The 20,268-nt window shown below is 42.0% G+C and overlaps 1 protein-coding gene across 8 annotated transcripts in view; it reads right to left on the bottom strand.

The window, feature by feature from the left end:
* The window catches only part of ESRP2 (epithelial splicing regulatory protein 2), a 62,349-nt gene extending 43,362 nt beyond the window's left edge, over positions 1–18,987 (bottom strand). For 2 of the 8 annotated variants that reach the window (XM_005507115.3, XM_065028500.1), the window contains exons 1-2: positions 535–877; positions 161–313 (exon numbers count right to left, since the gene is read on the bottom strand). In XM_005507115.3, the coding sequence (XP_005507172.2) occupies positions 161–295 (135 nt within the window). In that variant the 5' untranslated portion in view covers positions 296–313; positions 535–877. Of the gene's footprint in view, positions 1–160; positions 314–534; positions 2,854–3,357; positions 3,440–9,916; positions 10,179–12,177; positions 12,300–13,933; positions 14,138–18,640; positions 18,773–18,890 lie in introns of those variants that run through there. The other 6 variants (XM_065028499.1, XM_065028496.1, XM_065028495.1 and 3 more) reach the window with 6 other exon arrangements.
* Positions 18,988–20,268: the final 1,281 nt, after the last annotated feature.

Genomic DNA, 20,268 nt, shown 5'->3' with positions numbered 1-20,268 from the left:
GCCCCATGAGTGAATGACCGCCGGGCGCGGGGCCCCGCTCCCTCCCCTCGGTGCGCCTGCGGAGCGCACGGACGGGCCCGGGGAGGCGGCGAGCGGCCGGGCAGGGCTGCTCGCCCTGCGCCCGGGAAACGCGCCCTCGGCCCGGGTCCCCAAGCCATACCTTCTTGCTGGGTAGATCCACAACTTGCCACACCAAGAGAATTAGTTCCCTCTCATCCGAACCCAGTTTAGCCCCATATGCACCAGCTGTTGCCCCAAACAACACCACCAAAGAGTCACTGTGCGAAGCCGTCATGACCACAGGGGGAAACAACTACAATCAAAAGCAGAGGTCAAAAAAAGAGAGAGAAAAAAAAAGGACACACACACACACAAAAGAACAAAACAAATCCCACAAAGGCTCACCCCCTACCTCCAAGTGATCAAAGGGGAAAGGAGCGAACGAGGAGTCACAATATCAAGAATAGAGAAAGAGCTATTTAGGAGATAAAGGTGTTTGAGACCAAAAAAAATGGAGAAAGCGTGCATCTCTACCTGTTCCCGGTGACCTCCTTCTCCCGGGCTGATGGGGAGGTGATATTAGCGAGCCCTGGGTTCCTCTCCCTCTGACATCATGGCAGGAGCCCAGCTTCCCCCTTCCCAAGTTACCTGCCCTTGGTGCGGCTCATGTGACTCTAGTCAATCTCCCAGAGGGAAGAGGCCATTGGGCCTTCGGAAAAGGTGTAGGAGGGACGGAGGGAGAATCAACGCCTGGCTGATCTGGCCTGATTGGTTTTTGAGGGAGATCAGAGGAAAACTCCCTTTCTCCCTCTTCAATTCTGCCTGCAGGAAGTGCCTCTACCTGCTTTCGGTTCCGCGGGCTGCCGGCCGGCGCTGGGCACGGCGGGCGGTGCGCGCTCCCGCTGCGCGCCCGCGGCCCCTCGCCAGGCGGACGGGGGACCCGGGGGACAGTGCAGTCCTACCGAGTCCCCTTTTACCTTGGAAATCCGAAGAATATACACCTACGGTTACTGAAACACAACCTGTGACTTAGCTCTGAAATGCACGGAAGTCCTCACCTTTCGCGCACGTTGCTGTCTATGTACTGAGCTACCAACGCTCGTGTATAATGAGAGTTGGTATTATACAGGAATTTTTAAGGGATATTACAGTCAGAAAGTAATTTACATTTTAGGCCCCACTTGGCATATGATTTGCAAAGGTGGGTCCTATTAAAATATTTCTTTTGTTGGGAGAAGGTGCACATCTACCACGTTTTACAAACCCGAAATATAAACCTTGTATTCTCTATGCTGTAACTGCTCAGTGAAGAACTATCTCCTGGGCATTAAATGCAGCCAAAGACTGGCAGTTTTTCTCTACACCTCTTTTCTGTTTCACAGGTGAGAGTCTACAACAGGAAAACACCGCCTAGCTTAGCTGCTACAAAAATACTCCTCCAAGCATTTCTGCTCGATGGGAGCAGTAGTAATATTTGTAACATCGGGGACTTGGACCATTTTTGCAGACATCGTCAAACTCAATTTTATTTTAAAGCAAAAATGAAAATCAAAAAGCCTCTAAACTGTTTTGACCACGTTATTTTTCCTATTGCCACCACTGATGAGTTACTAATGGTTTTTAAAGGCCAAATGCTGCAACTTAGACACGTCACAATTTTTCTTCTGCTCAATTAAATCCTCAGTTTGTACTTCAATATTAATGTTGTGTTGAAATACAGTTTTCACTGAATAAAAAACAGTGCTGCCATTTAGCTACTGATGGGAAAATACAGAGCTGGACATTTAACTGTGATTATGTGATGGGTTTAAATATTAACATCACATTTTCTCTTTTTCTTTTAACATGCTAATTTAATAATAGGTTAATTATAGCAGTTACTATGGACCTCCTTCAGCAAATCCCGATTCCCATGCTAGCACCATCAGCAAGACTATGTTCACGTATTTCAATTACAGTAAACTGCACTTGGAGGATGCTGTCTCATGCGAGTTCCCTGGGAATTCCTGTACTGCAAGTATTTCCCTGGCAGAGGCCGGCAGAGTTCGCAGTGCACAGGTGCATCTCGCTGGGCAGGACAAGGCACCTGTTAATGTGTCTCAGCTGCTGTCTCTGCAGCTCACGTGCAGCTGCCCCAAAGCAATCCTGAAGGCAGACTGCTGTTACAGAACGGGCAAATCCTCAGAAGTTATGCAACATCTGTCTTGTCCTCTGTCAATGTGTGTCTAGAACTCCTCGGTAGAAAATAAACCCCAAACATTCCTATTCCTTTTGATTAGGTATATCCCTTAGATATAGCAGTAAGGAAGCAGCATAACAGCCTGTTCCTAAGTATACGGAATGATTCTTATCCCTTAAGTCTGTAATAACAATGAGAAATGCACACTGACTTCAAGCGTGAGAACTGTTCCTCTCATCTCAACCTGTTCCTCCCTCCCAAATACACATACATATACGTCATGGGGGTGTCGGGGGAGCGGTGGTGTCTGTACACACAAGTGTAAGCACAGATTTTACCTGAAGCTATGTTACAGAACGAAAGAACCGGTCTGATATCACCTACCTGCCTTCATGAGGGTGTCATTCCATAGCCCTAATACGTAACTACTTCATACAAAAAGGGATTATAATTAGCAGATGTCTATAGAAGATCATACACACTATATATTCTTGGCCAGCTTGATATATATGCTCACAGGCTTCACTGGATTGGAACACAGAATACCAATACCTACCTAACCTAATGTGAAAGAAAAAAGTATTGTAATTTACTTATAGCAACATGTCAAACTAAAGAAGTTCTACTCATATCAATGCCAAAGACCCTTGGAAACTCACTTGAAATCTACGCATGGTATCAAAGGCTAGTGAGTCCAAAAGCCTGTATGCTTTTGACAGTTTTACTAGCTCATCTAATAAAATGCAGTATCGCTTCCTAGAAAACCCATCTGGTTTCTACTGTTAAACTATCTTGACTCATATATTTCTACTGTTACTCGCTTAGCTCAACTATTCTAGCTAAATTGGCTTCAAACATATTCTAACATGTTTAAAATAAAACTTTAAACAAACACTGGCCTTCCTGGGATTTCAGACATTTTCAAGCATCAGATTATGCAACTGCTTTCCCATTCACCTTCTGTCCAGAAGCTTCAGTCTCTCTGCATGCAACTCTTAATTATAAAGTCTCTGGATTTATTGATCAAAAAAATGTGAAGAAATGAGATCACCTGTCTCCATAGAGCAGCAACAGGATCCACTTCCTGAAACAACATGTGGGACAAGCCCTTGTACATTGAACGTTAACAAAGTTAATTTGTAACCAAGATCTTGCTGAAATCAAGAGTTATTGCTCACCTTTAGCTTTAATCCTGGCAGGCATGTTTATAGAGGTTCTTGTTCGTAGGCTCCATGGAAGGATAATGTTTCATAAACGTAACTGGATGGAGAATAAAGGTTTTAAAGATGGACATTCATTGTTATGCAAGTTCAGTATTGTGATTTTTTTTTTAATCAAACAAGCTGGAAAATAGAATGCTTTTACAGTTAGATCACATGAGAATGCTGAAGAAGCTCATTAAATGCATTGTGCTTGTAATGGACAAACCTGCAGTGACAATTTCATTCTCACTATGCACACTACCCAGTTTCATGAATCAAGACAAAGAAAGACAAAAACTATAGAGAAGGAAACACCACCTCCCCCTTTTACCTTTACCACATTATTATCAAACCCCCTGTGGACTGGATTTCCTAATCACTGAAGTTCTCTTACAGCCTTCTTAATAAAAAAGGAGTGTGAAACTCGGAGGCATGAGACCTGGAGTAATAACATCTTGGCCACATTCAGATCTACAAGAATACTCCAATTACCTTTCGGGGAAGCTAAAAATCAGTCTCCTGTTCCAAACCCGTATGATATTGAAAAGTTATTTGTCCTCCTCATGGATACTTTACTCATCAGTTAAAAGGAAGACAATGATGATGATTAACCTTGTAAAACTGTTTGAAATGCCCTGAGAAAAGTTAACTAACTTCCAAGCGTGGTCTAACTCCAAAACGGGCATGCTGGTGGGGCGGGGACGATGGGCCACGTGACCTGCAGAGGCCTCTTCTAAACAAAATCATTTTGTGGTTCTGAGAAGCAGAGACGCTAAATTAAGTAAGTACGGAGCCTTGGTGTTTAACTGGACAACACGGGTAGTGGTAAATCCTCTGTGTGCATCAGCATCTCCAGACCGAACTGGCACAGCAAGTAAAAGATCTGTGAGCGATCTATAAGCACATGGGAAAAGACATTTAGATTTCAGACCCATTCAGTGCTTGGCTTCTGGACAGGATTATAAGCATCTGCAGTAATATTTTCTGAAGGAGGAGCTTACTGTAACTCCTGAAACATAAACCGATATGTAAGGAATTTTCTGGCATCCTTTCTTTAAGAGCAAATGAGTGGGAAAGGGCATGGGAACAACTGCTCAACAGTGTTCTTTGATTGCTGTCCAGATGTTAGGAGAGATCTGACGTTTTGTCTGCCAGGTAGGTCTGTCATGGCTACAATGCAGTGCAGAACCTTGAAATAATTTCCATCGGGATATGCACAAAAGCTGGGCAATATGCAAAAATGTTTCAGAAAGGTGGATTCCAGTGGGTCCTTGCCCTGCAGATACTAGCCCCACCAACCTTACTGAAAGCATTCATTTAGAATCCTGCATCAGTCGGAATTTAATCTCCATGGACTCACAGATAAATTAAAACATAAAACTGGTGACTAAGCTAGATAAATAAAAACGAAAATACTTTCCCTGCTATTTTATGTCACTTCCCTCCTTTACGGGCTGCCTATCAATCCAGCGTCTCAACGCTACAAAGGTTTGATACAGGCTTGGCTCCCACTGCAGGACAGGTATATGCTGTTTAGCCACATTTTGCAGATTACAGGTATCAGGCTTTTGAAGATCTAAGCATTTACTTTTCAGTGCAATTGATGGACAGGTCAAACATGCATGCATAGTAGTGTCTTAGATTAATATTATAGATTTACATTTAAGTGAAGAGTTTGCAACAAATAGACAGTGAATTTCGATTTTTCCCTCATTGGAAATAATGCTTTCCTTCCAAAAATTTACCAGAGCTTTCTGGAATGAATCACTGCACGGTGACCTGGTGGGGACCTCTGGAGGTCCTCGTGCCCACCACGGCGCCCAAGCCGGGGCTGCAGCCCGCGCGGCCGGGACCGGCCGGCGCGCCGTCGGGCCGGGTGCTGCACGGCTCCCCGGGCGGAGGTTCCAAAGCCGCACTGTGCTGCCCAGGAGAAACTTCTTCCTACTGCCCAATCTGACCTCACTGCTGAATTTTCAAACCATTCACTGCAACCAGCTGAGGCAGCATCTTCAAGCTGCAGTAAGTTAGGCATGCCGTGTTACCTAATGAGATGAATATGCAAGTACTTCCTGCACCTTTTAATCTACCTTACCTGGGACTGAAATTCACTTTGTGTGAAGCTTTATAGCCCCTAGAATCTGCCTACATATATTTTCATTGCAATTGGTCACTTTTTTACTAGTCTCAGGTATCACATGAAAATGGAAATCCAATGGAAAATATTATTTCTGTGGCAGGTTTTTAAGCAAACTGATGTTCAGCCTTAGATCACTCCTATTACCAACCCACCCTCTCTGTCCATTAAAAGGATACAACAGTTTGTAAGTCTGTCAGCGTGACTGCATATCCAACAGTAAAAATCTGTTGTTTAATGATGAGGTTTAGTATAATGAGTTGTTTGTTATACCAGCTATGACGGAAAAAAGACCCCTACCACCATCCTTACTACCACACTTCAGCAAAGAATACATACATAAATCAATAACAAAATTAACCACAATAGCTAAAAGCCAAAATGCTGGCTTTCATTCACTTTCATTTAAATGCAATTAAATAGACTAATCTTATTAATTTACAAACACTAAAGTTTAAAATTACTTTGCATGTTTAAAGTTCAACAGGGTAAACTTTATATCCTCTTGTGAAAAGAACAAGTGGTTAACTCCTCATAACAGAAAATGAGAATGACCTGATGTCTACATTAAACCTTTGGTTTGAGCCATTTTATACTTTATATTTAACAGACAGACTCAGAGGCTTCCAAACGTAGGAATAGCAAGACAGGAAATCCAGTCATCCTTTAACTTCTCACAGAAGAATTTTTGTATTCACTCCTTTAATGAATTAATTATATTCAGCCCACCATATTCCCACACATTAATGCATGCAGAGAAAGTTCTCAGAAGTTCACTGACATTCAGAGTCACTGATGTTTCAAAGTGAGACAGCCAAAGCCATCTGGAACTTAAGATATCCAGCTCCAGTCACCTTGCGTGCAAACATAAAAACAGCTGGACAACGTAAGTCGTGTGAATGCCACGATCTACATCAAAAGACTCTCACGTTATACACTGCTCCCAGTTACTGAGAGCTGATAATCGATTCTGCAATACAGCAGTGAAAGGAAGAACTGATCATCAAGTGAACGCCAAAGCTTGTACACTGGAAGTCCAAATTGCTCAATGACAACCAACTGCGCAAATCACACAGTTAAGGATGAATCTATGCAAGGTCCGTTTTCTCAGGCTTTACTGGGGACTGGCTGACACTGGCCTCATGGGAGCACCTTGGCACACATTACAAAGCTCTGTCTTTTTATTCGGATTGGATCACAGGCACTCAGCTGACTTGAAAACCCTGATAAAAAAGAGGGTGTGTTCCTGTAATATTTAATTCCCATTTGATTTAGCTGCTCTGATATTTAACCGGCTTCTTCATTATAATTTAATTAAACTTATTCCACATACAGACATGCTAATACATGTTTTTTTCTCACCACAGTATAAATAGAAGTAAAATATAAATGCAAAACTTAAGCAAAACTTAATCACCTGTTGAAGCCCTTAGGCTTTTAAAAACATTTCATCCAAGTATTTTGTATAATAAACTGATGAATGCAATTATGTGCATCCAAAATAGATGTGATAGGAGACCTATCATTCAATGGTTTTTTTGTTCTTTCACCTTGATTGTGTTTGTTTTGCTCCACTTCTACCACCAACGATTGGGACCTGCCAGGGGTACTTCAAATGTGCTCTATCTTCTACTCTACCCAATTACAAGGATGCAACAACCTACCCAAAGAATCAGGCCTCTGGTACAGCTTCTATTGTCTTTGTCTTGGAAGCACATGGTCTTGCCTGACTCTTCAGTACCAGACTCTAGAAGGACTAATATGCCAGTTGCTAGGAAGATCAGATGAGTTCATTTTCTACCGTTTGTAACTTGATAAGACAACTACAGTTTTTGCAAAGATATCTCATTTTTTCACCAGCAGCTCTAGATGCAATTGCTTGCATCAAGACTCTAGTTCACTCTGAACTGTATTATATAGTTAGTTCTGTCAGTAATCAGACTCTCATTCAAATAAATTTCCGTGTATCTATTCAACAAACCCCCTCTTCACTTTAACCTCTGAGCATAATTCAGCAAATACACTTCTTCCTTTGGCCTGAGGACGGATTCTATACGCTGTGGAGTATACAGTGGAAGGAAGGTAGAAGTAGTGTCCTTACTGATACATCTGACACCAGAGAGTGATACGAATTCCCGAAAATAGACGTTCTTTCAGAAACATATTGCACAGAGGTGAAATGTATTCAAGTAACAAAAAAAGCAGGGGGGTGGGGGGAAGACAGCTCTGCTTAGATTCTTCCATTTGGCATACTGCATACATTTTGAATTTAATACGCCATATGATGCAATACAGTGCATTTTATCACGTAATAGCCACAGAATTGCTTCATAAACACAGATAATAACTAAGCACATGGCGAGCGGGTGCAATGAGTTCTGCCCTTTCCTTTCCCAATAAGCTGGAGCTGTGATAATGTACCATGACAGAGCTGTTTTATAAGTGCCAGTACTAGCACACCTGCTTTCCATAACGCTCTGCTAATGTGGCACACCCTTGTTTGACAGGAAATGTCACCTCATCATTCCTTGGTTTTCTCAAGTATTTCTTTCAATCATCCAGTTAACATACATGAAGGTTTTGCCCTTCTACACCAAAATATATGGTGGTGAGGAAAAGAGCCCTGGGGCATGCACATGAGAAAGCTGCCTGGCACATTCCGGGAGAGGCTACACAGTGACTAGAGCTCATGTACTGATACCGCTCTGGGTGACTTAGATGTCTAGGGCATAACTTTAACTTCCAACCATTCCTTTACACTCTCCGCTGCTTTGCTTTGTGTGAGCAGGGAGCCAGAGGAGTCCAATCTACTCCTTCATTATTTTTCAGGTAGATTAAATCCTAGTATGTGCTATAAGCAAACATACTCCCACTGATGAAATGAGAATAGTTAGGAGTTGTTTGGCCTGCCACATATGACAAGCTGTGCACTTAAACTGTAGTTTTCCTAATAAAATACGTTTGACATCAATATAAATTTCAGGCATACCTTGTTCACCCAGCCTCAGCCACTCATCCTTACCCCACTCTTGGCTCACTGTCCCCTCTGACTCCTCAGCACTACTATTTGTGGGGCTACGCTGTGGATCAGCTTTGAAATATTGATCCAGTTTCAGAAAGCTGGATCTGACTCAGTTAAAAGCAAATAGAACAGCACACCACCTCATTTTGGTAGAGTGTCCCTGAAGATGCAGCCATTCCCTCACTCGGTCCACAGGCTGGTCCCACAAACAGCTATCCTGGCAAAAACAAGACTCATGGGAACGGGAAGAGGGGTGCTGCTACCCTACAGCATCGCAAAGCCATGGCCTCAGGGCACATCAAGCTTTTCTATGGCCGATCACTACTGAACACTCAGCTGTCCCTAGAGGCAGCCAGGCTGGCTATCACCGTCATAGATGAGTCACCTTGGGTAGCATTTTGCACCTACTTTGTTTAGGTGGAAGTTGTAAGACTGCAGAACAGGTCTTGCCTCTTCAGGTCTCTGGATTACTTTCTAGCTATGCAGGAATCCCTGTCTGAGCGTGTAACTACAGTAGCAAAAAAGGTGTGCTTTCACCGTGTAGATTCCCGGAGAAGGGATCACTGTCTACAAATGTAATTCTGCCTAGTCAGATGAAAGTATAAGCAATCTTCTTTGTCTTGTGTAAGAGTTGAACTTGTGCTGGTGAAGGACTGGTAGGAACACATAATTTCCCTTGAGGAAGACAAAGCAAAAGGACTCAATAACAAAGGGCGGAGATTTTTTTCAGTATTATGGGTTCTGCTCTGTACTTCCCAGTGTAAGATAAGCCATTCTGTACAGGGTAATGAGATTTTTAATAAACGATATCAGGCTTTTCCTTTTACTTAACGTTATGTTTGTGATAAAATAACATGTAAATTTAATATCTTTTTCTCACAACACATCTTACAAAAATGACTACAAACATTCATTTGCATTGGTATTGAAAGCACAAGACTTAATCTACCCAACCCGTGTGAACCTGTTGGGTGTAGGGGAACAAGGTGGAGCCCACGGCCCTCAATCAAAGATTAGCTGCTTTAATCAAAGAGATGTGAACAGCTTGCATTCTCAACTTTTGATTTCCACAAAGCCTGTTTGTTTTACTTAAGGCTAGTTTACTACGCCCCTGTTACCATGGAATTGCTAGGGAGCTAAGCCACACCTTTATGAACATACTTAGCACTTCTTGCTCAGCAGAGCAGCCTCCTGTACTCCAGAGAGGTAACTGGAGGTAAAGAGGCATAAACAGCCAGATCAGAAGATCTTGGCTGGCTGGCAAAGCCAGTGCACGTCACCTGTCTTTGTGCTCTAGTTAAATAGTTCACACAAGGTTTTGGGGAAGTGCTTACCATGAGATGTATTTTTCAAAAGTATTTGATGCTTAGGATACTGACCATATATCTCCTGCCCTTTCATCGGTTTGAATCCAGCTTTTGCATTGGTGGCTGCTCTGTGACCAGGAGAAAATGAATGGGTAGGTTCCTCTGAAATCCCCCTGGGCTGATACAAACGCTGCAGCAGGGCAATGACAGGCTGACTGGATCCAGCAGACAGGATAAGGGTTCATTACATGTAAACAACTCTCAGTGCGCTGAGGCAGCATCGTGGTATAATTGCTAGATCACTTGCATCCTCCTTTTTCTGGTTTATCTGTAACTGAAATTATTATATGAAAATATCTGTCAGTCCTATCAACACTCAGTGTTTACCAGAATGTGCGGTGTTTTCTTTTAACACCGTATATTTAAAGAATCAGTTTTTAAACACACATTCAGTACAATAAAAACAAACAAACAAAACCCAACAAAAAGCAAAGCACAGAACCCGCTGCTGAAACTGGAGCTGTCTGAAAGCGCCCAAGCACACCAAGCAGCAAACCTCCTTACTGATGAATCTTTCCCAGAGTTTCACAGATTTCCCTCACCCACCCCCCTGATCCAGGATATAAAACCATCTTTTGTTTTATCACCACTGCACACTGAAAATGGGACTTCACGTTACCATTAAGTATTTCTTACAGTTTTTGTGGCATGTTACAAATTATAGCAGCTTCTAATGCTTGAGTGGATAGTAATGATGATGAATAAGACACAGTTACTAGCACAGCAGTAAGGTGGAGTCAGTGTGAGTAATTGTATTCTGTGGGAATTTAACTCAGAATCCTCCAGGATTTTGCAATCGCAACAATTAAAAGAAAGGACAGAAAAAAATCAACATCATTTTAATGCAAGTTCACTTCAGGATTTCTTTAAAGAGGAAAATATTTACAGGCAGACAGCTAAAGAAAATTAAAACTTATTACTTTAACTTTGCTGAGGATGAAACCTGCAGCACGCATTAGACGATGTAGGCTCAAATGCAGTGGGAAGGGTTTTGTACTTTAAGAATTACAACTTGGTTGCACAGGCCTGAAAGCAGTAGAGACAGACAACCACTTGTGCGTGCATCTTCATTGCTGCAAAGGAACAGCGGTCTCCACGAGAGTCACCACACACTATAGGGGGCGGGGAGGAAGGAGGAGGTTGTGTGCTTATATGTGACAAAACAAAACTAGCAGGTGTAAAATAAAGGCCAGCTTCATTTATTTGCACAATTTATCTGTAGTAACAAGCAGAGCCCCAGTACGCAAACAGCCTGGGCAACGGGGGCGGAGGAATGTGTTCCACAGCTCTGCAAAGATTTCATGTGAAACCAGCCTTTTGCTGGGATTAGCTGCCTTTCTCAAGACTAGGCCCAAAGGGATTTACAAAACCACTATCATAGAGTGACTTCTTCATTGTTGTATGGAAAATATGCTGCATAAGACAGACTTTTATTTTCCTTCCATGTAGAAGACAAAATATGCCTTTCTTAGAAGAATCCTAAGTGACTGGCAATACACAGGTCAAAGAGCAGGATTATACAGTCTCAGCTGAAAAAAGAAGTCAAGTCTGTTTCAGGAAAGGGATAAGTAAGCCAACAGTTGTGCAACTCAGGCCAGTAGTTTCTGGTTCCTGGGCAACAAATATTCATTGTCAAGTGCTGCTATTTAATACAAAATTTGCTCCTCAGTCTTCATTTGTCTTTCCACAATACAATCAAGGCTAGATGACAAGAAACATTTGTCACATTTCAACAGGGAACTTAACTTGGCATTGGGCATGATGGTTTGCACAATGGTTGCAAAGGACGTGTATTGGAATGCTCTGAAACTTATAAAGCCCCAGTTTCCACCTTCGTTTTTAAGATGAAACAAAAACTTCAGCATGTGTCAAGAACGATTAGTTTGGGGTGAAACATCAAGGAGTTCATTTGAATCACTGTCCTTGAGTGAGCCAAAACCCAGTAATTTGAAAAGCATTGTTTATACACAAAGGAAAATTAGAGCTGGGGATCTATTTGTTTCATTTTTTCAGTCCTTTAGAGGATAAAGATGTATACACTAACTTACATACTGTTTGGACCACTTCAATGACTTCAACGTCAGATTTCAAAGAATCAAAATATAATAGTTCAGTTTCCTAATCTATTTCCTAGATCAAAGCACATCTTATTTCAACCAAGGTAATGTTAGTGTTTGGATAGCAAGCTCACCAAATATGTGATCCCGTATGTATGTATATCTACACGCACATATACACAGATACTTTGCTGTATAATAATTTTCATTCCTCACCTTTGTATTCTGTCAGTGTTTTCAAGTTTGGACCAAAGGCAGACACTTGATCTCTTCCCTTTCAGCATCTCAAGCTTCCTACAATCTTCCTTTGGTTTACATTTTTCAATACTTTTGAGTATCTGAAAATGCAGAATATTAGCTGAGTACATAGCACCACAGAATGATCAAACATCTGTAGAAATCATGAGTTTCCCACAATATTATCACAGGTATAACCTGAATATGTATTAACACATCATTCAGGACATACAGTTGTTATTGTCTCCCTCTTCCCCCCAGTGAAAGGAGGTGACGCTGCAAAGAAAAGCTGCCTTAACAAGGTAAAATTCACATCTACTAGAATGCCATCATACACTTCATATTTTTACATTTTATTTGAAAATTCTTCTCTCACTTTTCTACCAGCATTACATAGGGCCCGTTTTTACAATGACTGCCTAGGAGAGACATGTTCCTTCCACATAAACGCTTCCTCATGATACCTTTCCTCCGTCCCTCTCAGCAACGTCTTCATGTCTAAGCAGCTTTGCTCTGAAGTTGCTATACCTATGCAACAGTTGCTCCTTGTTTAAACTTTAATAATCGCTTTCCATCTTGATTATGCTGTTGTCATGTACTCCGCATAAGGATGCACCTTAAAACCCTAAGACAATTAAGTTCGTGCCAGTACAGCTAGGACTGCTTCTGAACTGCCGAAAGCAATTTTTCTGTCATATGTTGGATACGAACTTCAAGTACCACACAGAATGGGTGCATAATCTCTTTCTCTCATCATTCCCCCTCTGTGTACACACGTGCCAGAGGGCCACAGCTGCAGTTCACGCACCTCAACTTGATATCCTTAATACAACAGAAGGCACGACTGGCAGAATGCTCTGAGGATTCAAAAACTCAGGATATCTGATCTTACTTGGAAACAGTGAAATTATATTTTAGCCACAAATCAAAAGACATCAGCTTGACAGGACCTTTGGAAGGGAATGAAGATATCATAGAATGGTTTGAGTTGCAACTCCCTGCCATGGCAGGGGGAGAGCAGAGTAGAGGGGGAGAATCACCTCCCTTGACCTGCGGGTCACGCTTCTGTTGATGCAGCCCAGGATGCAGTTGCCTTTCTGGGGTGCATATATACATTGCTGGGTCATGTTGAGCTCCACATCAAGCAACACTCCCAAGTCCTTCTCATGGCTGCTCTCAATCCATTCTCTGCCCAGCCCGTATGTGCACTTGGCCTTGTTGAACTTCACGTTTGCATGGGCCCACCTCTCATGCCTGTCAATGTCCTCCTGGATGGCATCCCTTCCCTCAGGCACGTTGACACCACCACACAGCTCAGTGCTGGCCGCAAACTTGTTGAGGGTGCACTCAGTCCCACTGTCCACGTCGCCAAAGATGTTAAACAGCCCTGGTCCCAATACTGACCCCTGAGGAACACCACTTGTCACTGGTCTGCACTTGGACATCAAGCCATTAACCACAACTCTTCAAGTGTGATCATCCGGCCAATTCCTTATCCACTGAGTGGTCCATCCATCAAATTCACTTCTCTCCAATTTAGAGACGAGGACATCATGCAGGACAGTGACAATGCTTCTGCTGATTAAGAACGCAGAAAAGAACTTCACCCATATCAAGCAACTCAAATGGCAGGCTTTACTCCAAATCTGGATCCTGACTGAATTTTTCCTAGGCCATGCAAAGACCCCAAATGTGGTGTAAACCACATTCCTGCAAAAGATCAAATATTTCTTACCATTTGTGCAGTTTCTCAAGAAGTTGTGTTGTGAAACGACAGATGTCGTATGTGAAGGCAGCGTTCAGCACAGCGCTAACTTGCTGCATTCAAGTTCAACTGTTGCTTTCTGCTAAGCACACTCAATAGAAGTCATTGGATAGAAGATTCCAGTAGGCCTTGTAAAAGTAATTTACTAGTCCTGAAGAGTACATGGGTGAATTCCTGTTGAAAGTTAAAGCAAGAAAGGAAAAGCTTTATTGCCATTATTTTTACATAAATTAGTTATACTATGCTTTCTGGACCCTGAATCCATTCTGAATAAAGAATGCATTGCTAATGTCATGCTTGATGTACCCTACTCCTTTGCACTACTTAGATGCATTTTATTTCACCATGGCAATACATTCAGTGAATGCAGGTTTTCAGGTTATTTGTAATACTTGCTTTCATTTTCTGTTTGAAAACTCCAAAACTGTGTCCTCTGCCCATGGCTAAAGGGTAGAATTATATTAATAGAATATAACTGTCATATAATCTCTGCAAGACCACACACTGGCTTAGGCATGCAGTGAAGCATGCTCCAAAAAGCCGAAATTAGTGTGGGAGGCCTTTAAGTAGACACAATATCATGATGCATTTCTGTTTGACCATGAAACCATGAACCTCTCGTGAGAAATGCTCTGGAAGACGGCAATGGCACAGCAGCCCATACCGGTGCTCTGCAGCTACTGTCTCACCTTCAAGTCAAATGGAAAGTGCTATCAACTGAACCAACATCTATCTCACTATGGATTTTCTCCTACAGACTCACTCAAATAATAATCCATACTAATTTGTATACAGTTCAGGAAATAATAGAAGGACATAACATTAAGCTGCACCTAGGATACTTTTATGGCTGAACCACTGCACTGATAAAATACCATTTGGATTTGCAAAGTCAGTTTTAAATTACTAACTTCACATGAAAAGATTCTTGGTTATGTTTTACAAAAGCATTATAGAAGAAACCTCTGCTCCACATTTGTACATCATCTTTAGCCTTCTCTTTGCTTCCTTCAACTTAATTCTAATAATTCTCCTTAATGTCTTGGGAAGATGACCGTCAAATTCTACCCAGTGATTAGGCTGCTCCCCCAGGTTTGGGTGTTCTCTGGGCCGATTTGCATTCTTTACCCTGAAGAGTATAAAAACAAGTACATGTATCTAAAAAAAATATAGGAGGCATGTTCAAACAGTAATAAGTCTGACACTTCATATGCACTACAAAGAAAACCACAGGATAATAGACACATCCAATTTTAAATATAAAATATGTATGTTTTTATATACAATAATGACATGTGGGAATCGGATGTAAGACTTTCATAATACAGAGGTGATAGACAGAAGTCTTGAAGAGTCCATGGATATTCTTTCCCTTTCCCTTTTTAAACAGGTATTTTTCTTCACAGGCCACCCAGAATTCCGTCCCCTTTGAAAATGTGACTATGCAGTACCCCCAGGGCAAGAGGACAGACATACTGCTGCTGCAGTCCTACTGCTCTACAGCTTGTCTCAATGGGGCAGGATGAGAAAAGGAGTTTTTCAACCCAGAAGAAGGAAATACTCTGAGTCTTTTGTCTTGACTTGTGGCTCTAAAAAACAAGGAAATTTTACAGTCCACAGGAAAATCCAGCAGTAGCAGTGTTTGTTAATAGAAACGCTACATCACATACGTTAAAAGGTAAATGTGCATGTATTTGCTCAGTTTAGCTTTCATAATTACTACACTAACCTTTAGAGCTGAACACCACGGCATCCTCTGCTTGAACATTTTCTACTATGAAGGTGAGGGCAGTCAAGCTATGATGCAGAAGGCAAACACAATTCATAACTTAGTTCAGCTCTAATGTGGCCTACAGCCAATCATTTTTCATAATCTGTGTGAATTAACTAGTTAACACAGAAATATGTACTAACAGTTGGCCTGCCAAAAGCATTTCAAAGATCTATTCAACCTCGGAATAAGGAAAACTCTCCCACACCTGGTATAGATGAAGTTCGCTTTGTGAACAGTTTTGTCAGCTGAAGACAATAATACACCCCGGTTACCTGCTAGAGCTTCTACAGCAGCAAGTGCAGCCTTCCAGAGTCTACTGCCAGAAAAGGCAGGTACGTGCTATCTGATTTCCCTCAAAGTCATCTGCTTCAGTTTAAACAGCCAACAAAGGCATTTTATGACATTTGGGATGGCTTTGCCTGCTGCTCAGAACTGCTCCAGACAACAAGAACAAAACCCAAGGTTATGAATGGTACCATAATCAATAGTCTCAGCAGCACTGCTAAGAGAATGCTGGACTAGAGTTCAAGGAACTGCCAAAATCACAGTAAACTGATAGATTGCTCTGCCACTTCTCATCTCAGTGGGCACGGTAAGATTACTGCCAAATGGGCTGAGGGTATTCAAACCTCTGTATGTTTTGCCTCATTGCATGGTATTACTAAGGGAAATTAAACAAACAAACGTTGATATAGAGATAATACCTAAGTTTAAAATTTTAATGGTTTGGATAGTTATCAGGCAACAGGCTCACATGACCACCTGCAAATCTGAATTGAATTCCAAATTTAAACTCTGTTCAGAAAAATCTGCAATCTGACACTTGCCTTTACAAGCAAAACTTCTGAGCACACCTTTTAAAGTTCAGTGCTACAACTAAGCTGGTTTGACAGCTTGCACTGCCAGAAGAGAGATGGCCTTCTTGTTTCCCCACTCTGCTCTCTCCCAGCTTCACGTATCCCATCTCTTTGTACCTGCTGTGGTTTGGCCCAGCTGGAGTCTGACCACATGCAACTCGTTAACCCATCGGTAAAGCACCTTTTAGTCAGCAGGCTGACTTTGTTCTGCACCGTCTGTTACTGCCAGAGCCTACACAGACAGGGACATCCAGTCAGGAGCGAGAGTAAAGAGTCTCCCCCTTTCAGCAAGCTGTAAGACCAGCCCAAGCCGTGATGCAACATCCCTTTCATCACACACGGCAAAAAGCTGATTTTGTGTTTGTAGCCACGAGTTTAAAACTTGTTTTGGCAAGTAAGTTTTTCAGGTAATTTTCAAAAGCCTTGATTCCCTAACTAGCCTTGAGCTAAATCAAGTTGCAGTTTCACAACCTATTTCTTTTGGGGGTTGGTTGGGGCTGGAAATTCTGTTTTAACTACAAGCTGCTTCAGTGAGTGCTGCCGCCAAGAAGAACGATCGTGATATTATGCACTGATAGGGTCCTTCAAACTAATATAATGTTAGTATGAGAGGTGACATAAAAACAGACATCCTTAAGGTGTCATAAACAGCATGGTATGGCACGAATCCTAATCAGTTTAGTACAGCCCATATTGATCTAAAGAGGTAACAGTTATTTACTTCAGATACAAGTACAGAAGGAGACAAAGCAACAAAGTGAGATTAAACAGTAAGCAGCCAAACTCTTCATTAGTTAATGGGTCACGGACTCATGACCCAGTAGCTGCTTAGCAGTATTTTAAAATAACCACAGCAACTATTTCAGCCTCCGGATCTTTCAAATGACTTTTGGATCGTTATAGTTTCAAATCTTTCCAGAGGGATAGCTAAAGCACAGATGTAACAGCTGAAGAAAAATAATAGTACAGCACTATCCTTCAATATTTTATACCATCAATGTGTGAGACAGAAACTGATCTCAGACAAGAATGTGTTTATTTCCCAGAATATCCCAGAAACCTGATGGTATGAAAGACAGATATTTTCAACACATCAGATGCACGACTACATGTGCTTTGAGTGATCCTTTTAGTTAGTTCTGAACCCACATCTATGGCAGTATGCACAGACACATGAACAGTTGCTTCCTTTGAGTATAACTTTAGTCTGTTATGAAGTGATTCAGGTTTTCAAGAGGGTCTCCAATCTGATGGCTGAAATAGTAATTTAGAAACATCCTGCCCCTATTTGTTAGTCAGCTTTGCTCATGAATAAATACCATGCGGCCAGCTGTTTTCCTCCCCATGCCACCTCTTAACAACACAAGCAGCCTCAGGCCATCGAGCCTTCCCCACCACCCATTAATCTCCAGGAAGCAGCTTCTTTCTCAATGATTGCTTAACGAATGCAACACCCCAGATGAATCAGCACTGACCTACTAGTAAACTCTTGACTTGACTGTCCCTTCAGCTCCACAATACTAAACTTGCTGATGGAAGTGTCAGGACGCAGGAGGTCCATTTTGGGAGGTCATTCTGGAGCCCATGTTTGGCTCTGATACTTTCTTACCTCTTCTTCCTGTGAATCTGTCTCTAGATTCTGTTAAATGCAATTAATTTATATGATGTAGTTCATTCTGGTAATCAGAACTCATGACATCCACATATAGTTTTTGTTCATCGTTGCTTGAAAGGTCTTAGATAATGTTTTTGAAGTTTAGGGATCCGGGGTTTAGTACAGAACCTCCAGTGATCCCCTGTACGACCTTATCAAACATCAAAATAAAGTATTTTGTTGGTAGAGCTACTGGAGAGACAGCAGTTCCAGCGAACACAAAACAACCCCTCTTTCTCATCTGAGTTGAACAGGAAACTCCAGCAGATGATGGAAACAGAGGACAGAAGGATGAATGGATTTGTTAGGAACCCCTTCCTCAACAACATGCATCTACATTTATTTTTACATACAGATACGTATTTAAAATATATAAGTATATATACACATACCTTTTTCCTTAAGCAGTTATTCAGAAGGATGCCCGAAGATGAAATCCCTTGATGTTTTTGATGAGTTCTAACTTGCTCTTCTGCATACATTTTTCTGTGTTCACCTCAGTTTCACTGAGCAGAATGGCCTGCCTGTAATAGAAATAGCATCAATCAGCAAGATCTTGTTTTCAACTGTTTATGCTTCTAACCAGCAAATAAAATGACCCAGAAATCAGAAACGGAAGTCTTCCGTTGTTTTTTCTTTTACTTGTGTTTCTGCAGCTCCTCACTATCCCAGGCGCCAGGAGGAATGTGTTGCCTTTTAGGGAGCTGCTCCAGTAAGGTTTTTCTGCAGTGCACACACGAACTCGGCCCCGTCGGGGCAGAGGCTGCGGGCCGCGTTCATCGAGCAGCCTCTAGCGGCGCAGCGCAGGGCCGCCCGGGTCATCGCTCCGGGCGCTGCAGCTGCAGCCGGATCGCGCCGGGCCCGCGCGGGGCCGGCCAGGATGCTCCTGAGCACAGGCCGGCCTGTGAACAAGGGGGAAGAGAGACAGAAAGATTATCAGCTACTAACACCGGCCTCTGTGCCACAGAAGTTGATCTGACCCTGAAACGTTTACATTCTGGCAATGGCTCACAGGAAATGCACAAAAAACAAATCAAAGGAAGAAGAAATAGCCACAGGGTGTTTGATTTGTCCCAAATGCAGCATGTGAAGGGAAGAAAAAAAAAAAAGACATTTTAAGTGATATTTTATCTTAGACCTTGTATCTTTATTCTTCAAAGATGATACAAAATTCCCATACTAAACAGATGCAAGATTTCCAATATATTTAATATTCTAATGTAAAAGTCTTCTAGGAATTCCTATTCCACTCACAACTTCAACAATCTACAATTTGCGAACCTACAACAACACTCTACCAAATATAGCAATTGCTTACAGGAAAACTAGATCACTATGCAAGTCTTTCTAGCTGTTTTTTATTTTAGTCAGGAGAGCAAAGTAACAGAGCTGCCTGAGTCACAAGACTAGCCAGACTACCTTTCGAAATCTCTGGGAGATGGTAAGTGAAAAGATGAGGCTTAAGGCATGCCCTGAAGATCAAAATCGAGCTTGTTGCTAGGAGTTATAAACCCCAGTTGCTTCCCTTCTAATTGCACACTATTAGGAGCTAATTTGTGATACCTTGTCAGAATTAGTGAAACAGTATCTGACCCATGTAAGGTGGGCAACAGTGCCGAATCCGAGCTGTCAGGCGTCCTCTGAGTAGAGCCAGTAGCAGATACACAGGTCTAGAGATCTCCCGAGCCAGCTCAAGCTAGACTAGATGAGATCATTAAGTGAAGTCCTGAGGCAAAGCTAAGAACAGAAACAAGTCATTTTCTTCTCATTTTAGGCCTATATGCACTAGTTCACATGTAAAAAATAGTGATCATGACAGTGGAAAAGGAAAGCTGTATTTCAAGTATTTACTTAATAACTCCTCTGGTGACGCAAAACTTCAAACTCTCAAAAGCTCTGACCATTTTGTTCAATCTGGTTAGGATTCTGACAAAAGAGTTTTTGGTTGATTCTCTTACTTTTCATGCTAAATGGACACAAAGGGAAGGGCCAGCTTCGCTGCTCGCCTGGCCACAAAGAC

The sequence above is a fragment of the Columba livia genome, chromosome 13 (genome assembly GCF_036013475.1).
Source record: "Columba livia isolate bColLiv1 breed racing homer chromosome 13, bColLiv1.pat.W.v2, whole genome shotgun sequence".
Classification (NCBI taxonomy): domain Eukaryota; kingdom Metazoa; phylum Chordata; class Aves; order Columbiformes; family Columbidae; genus Columba; species Columba livia.
Note: the sequence above shows the minus strand (reverse complement) of the source record. Positions and strands in the feature narration are given on the sequence as shown.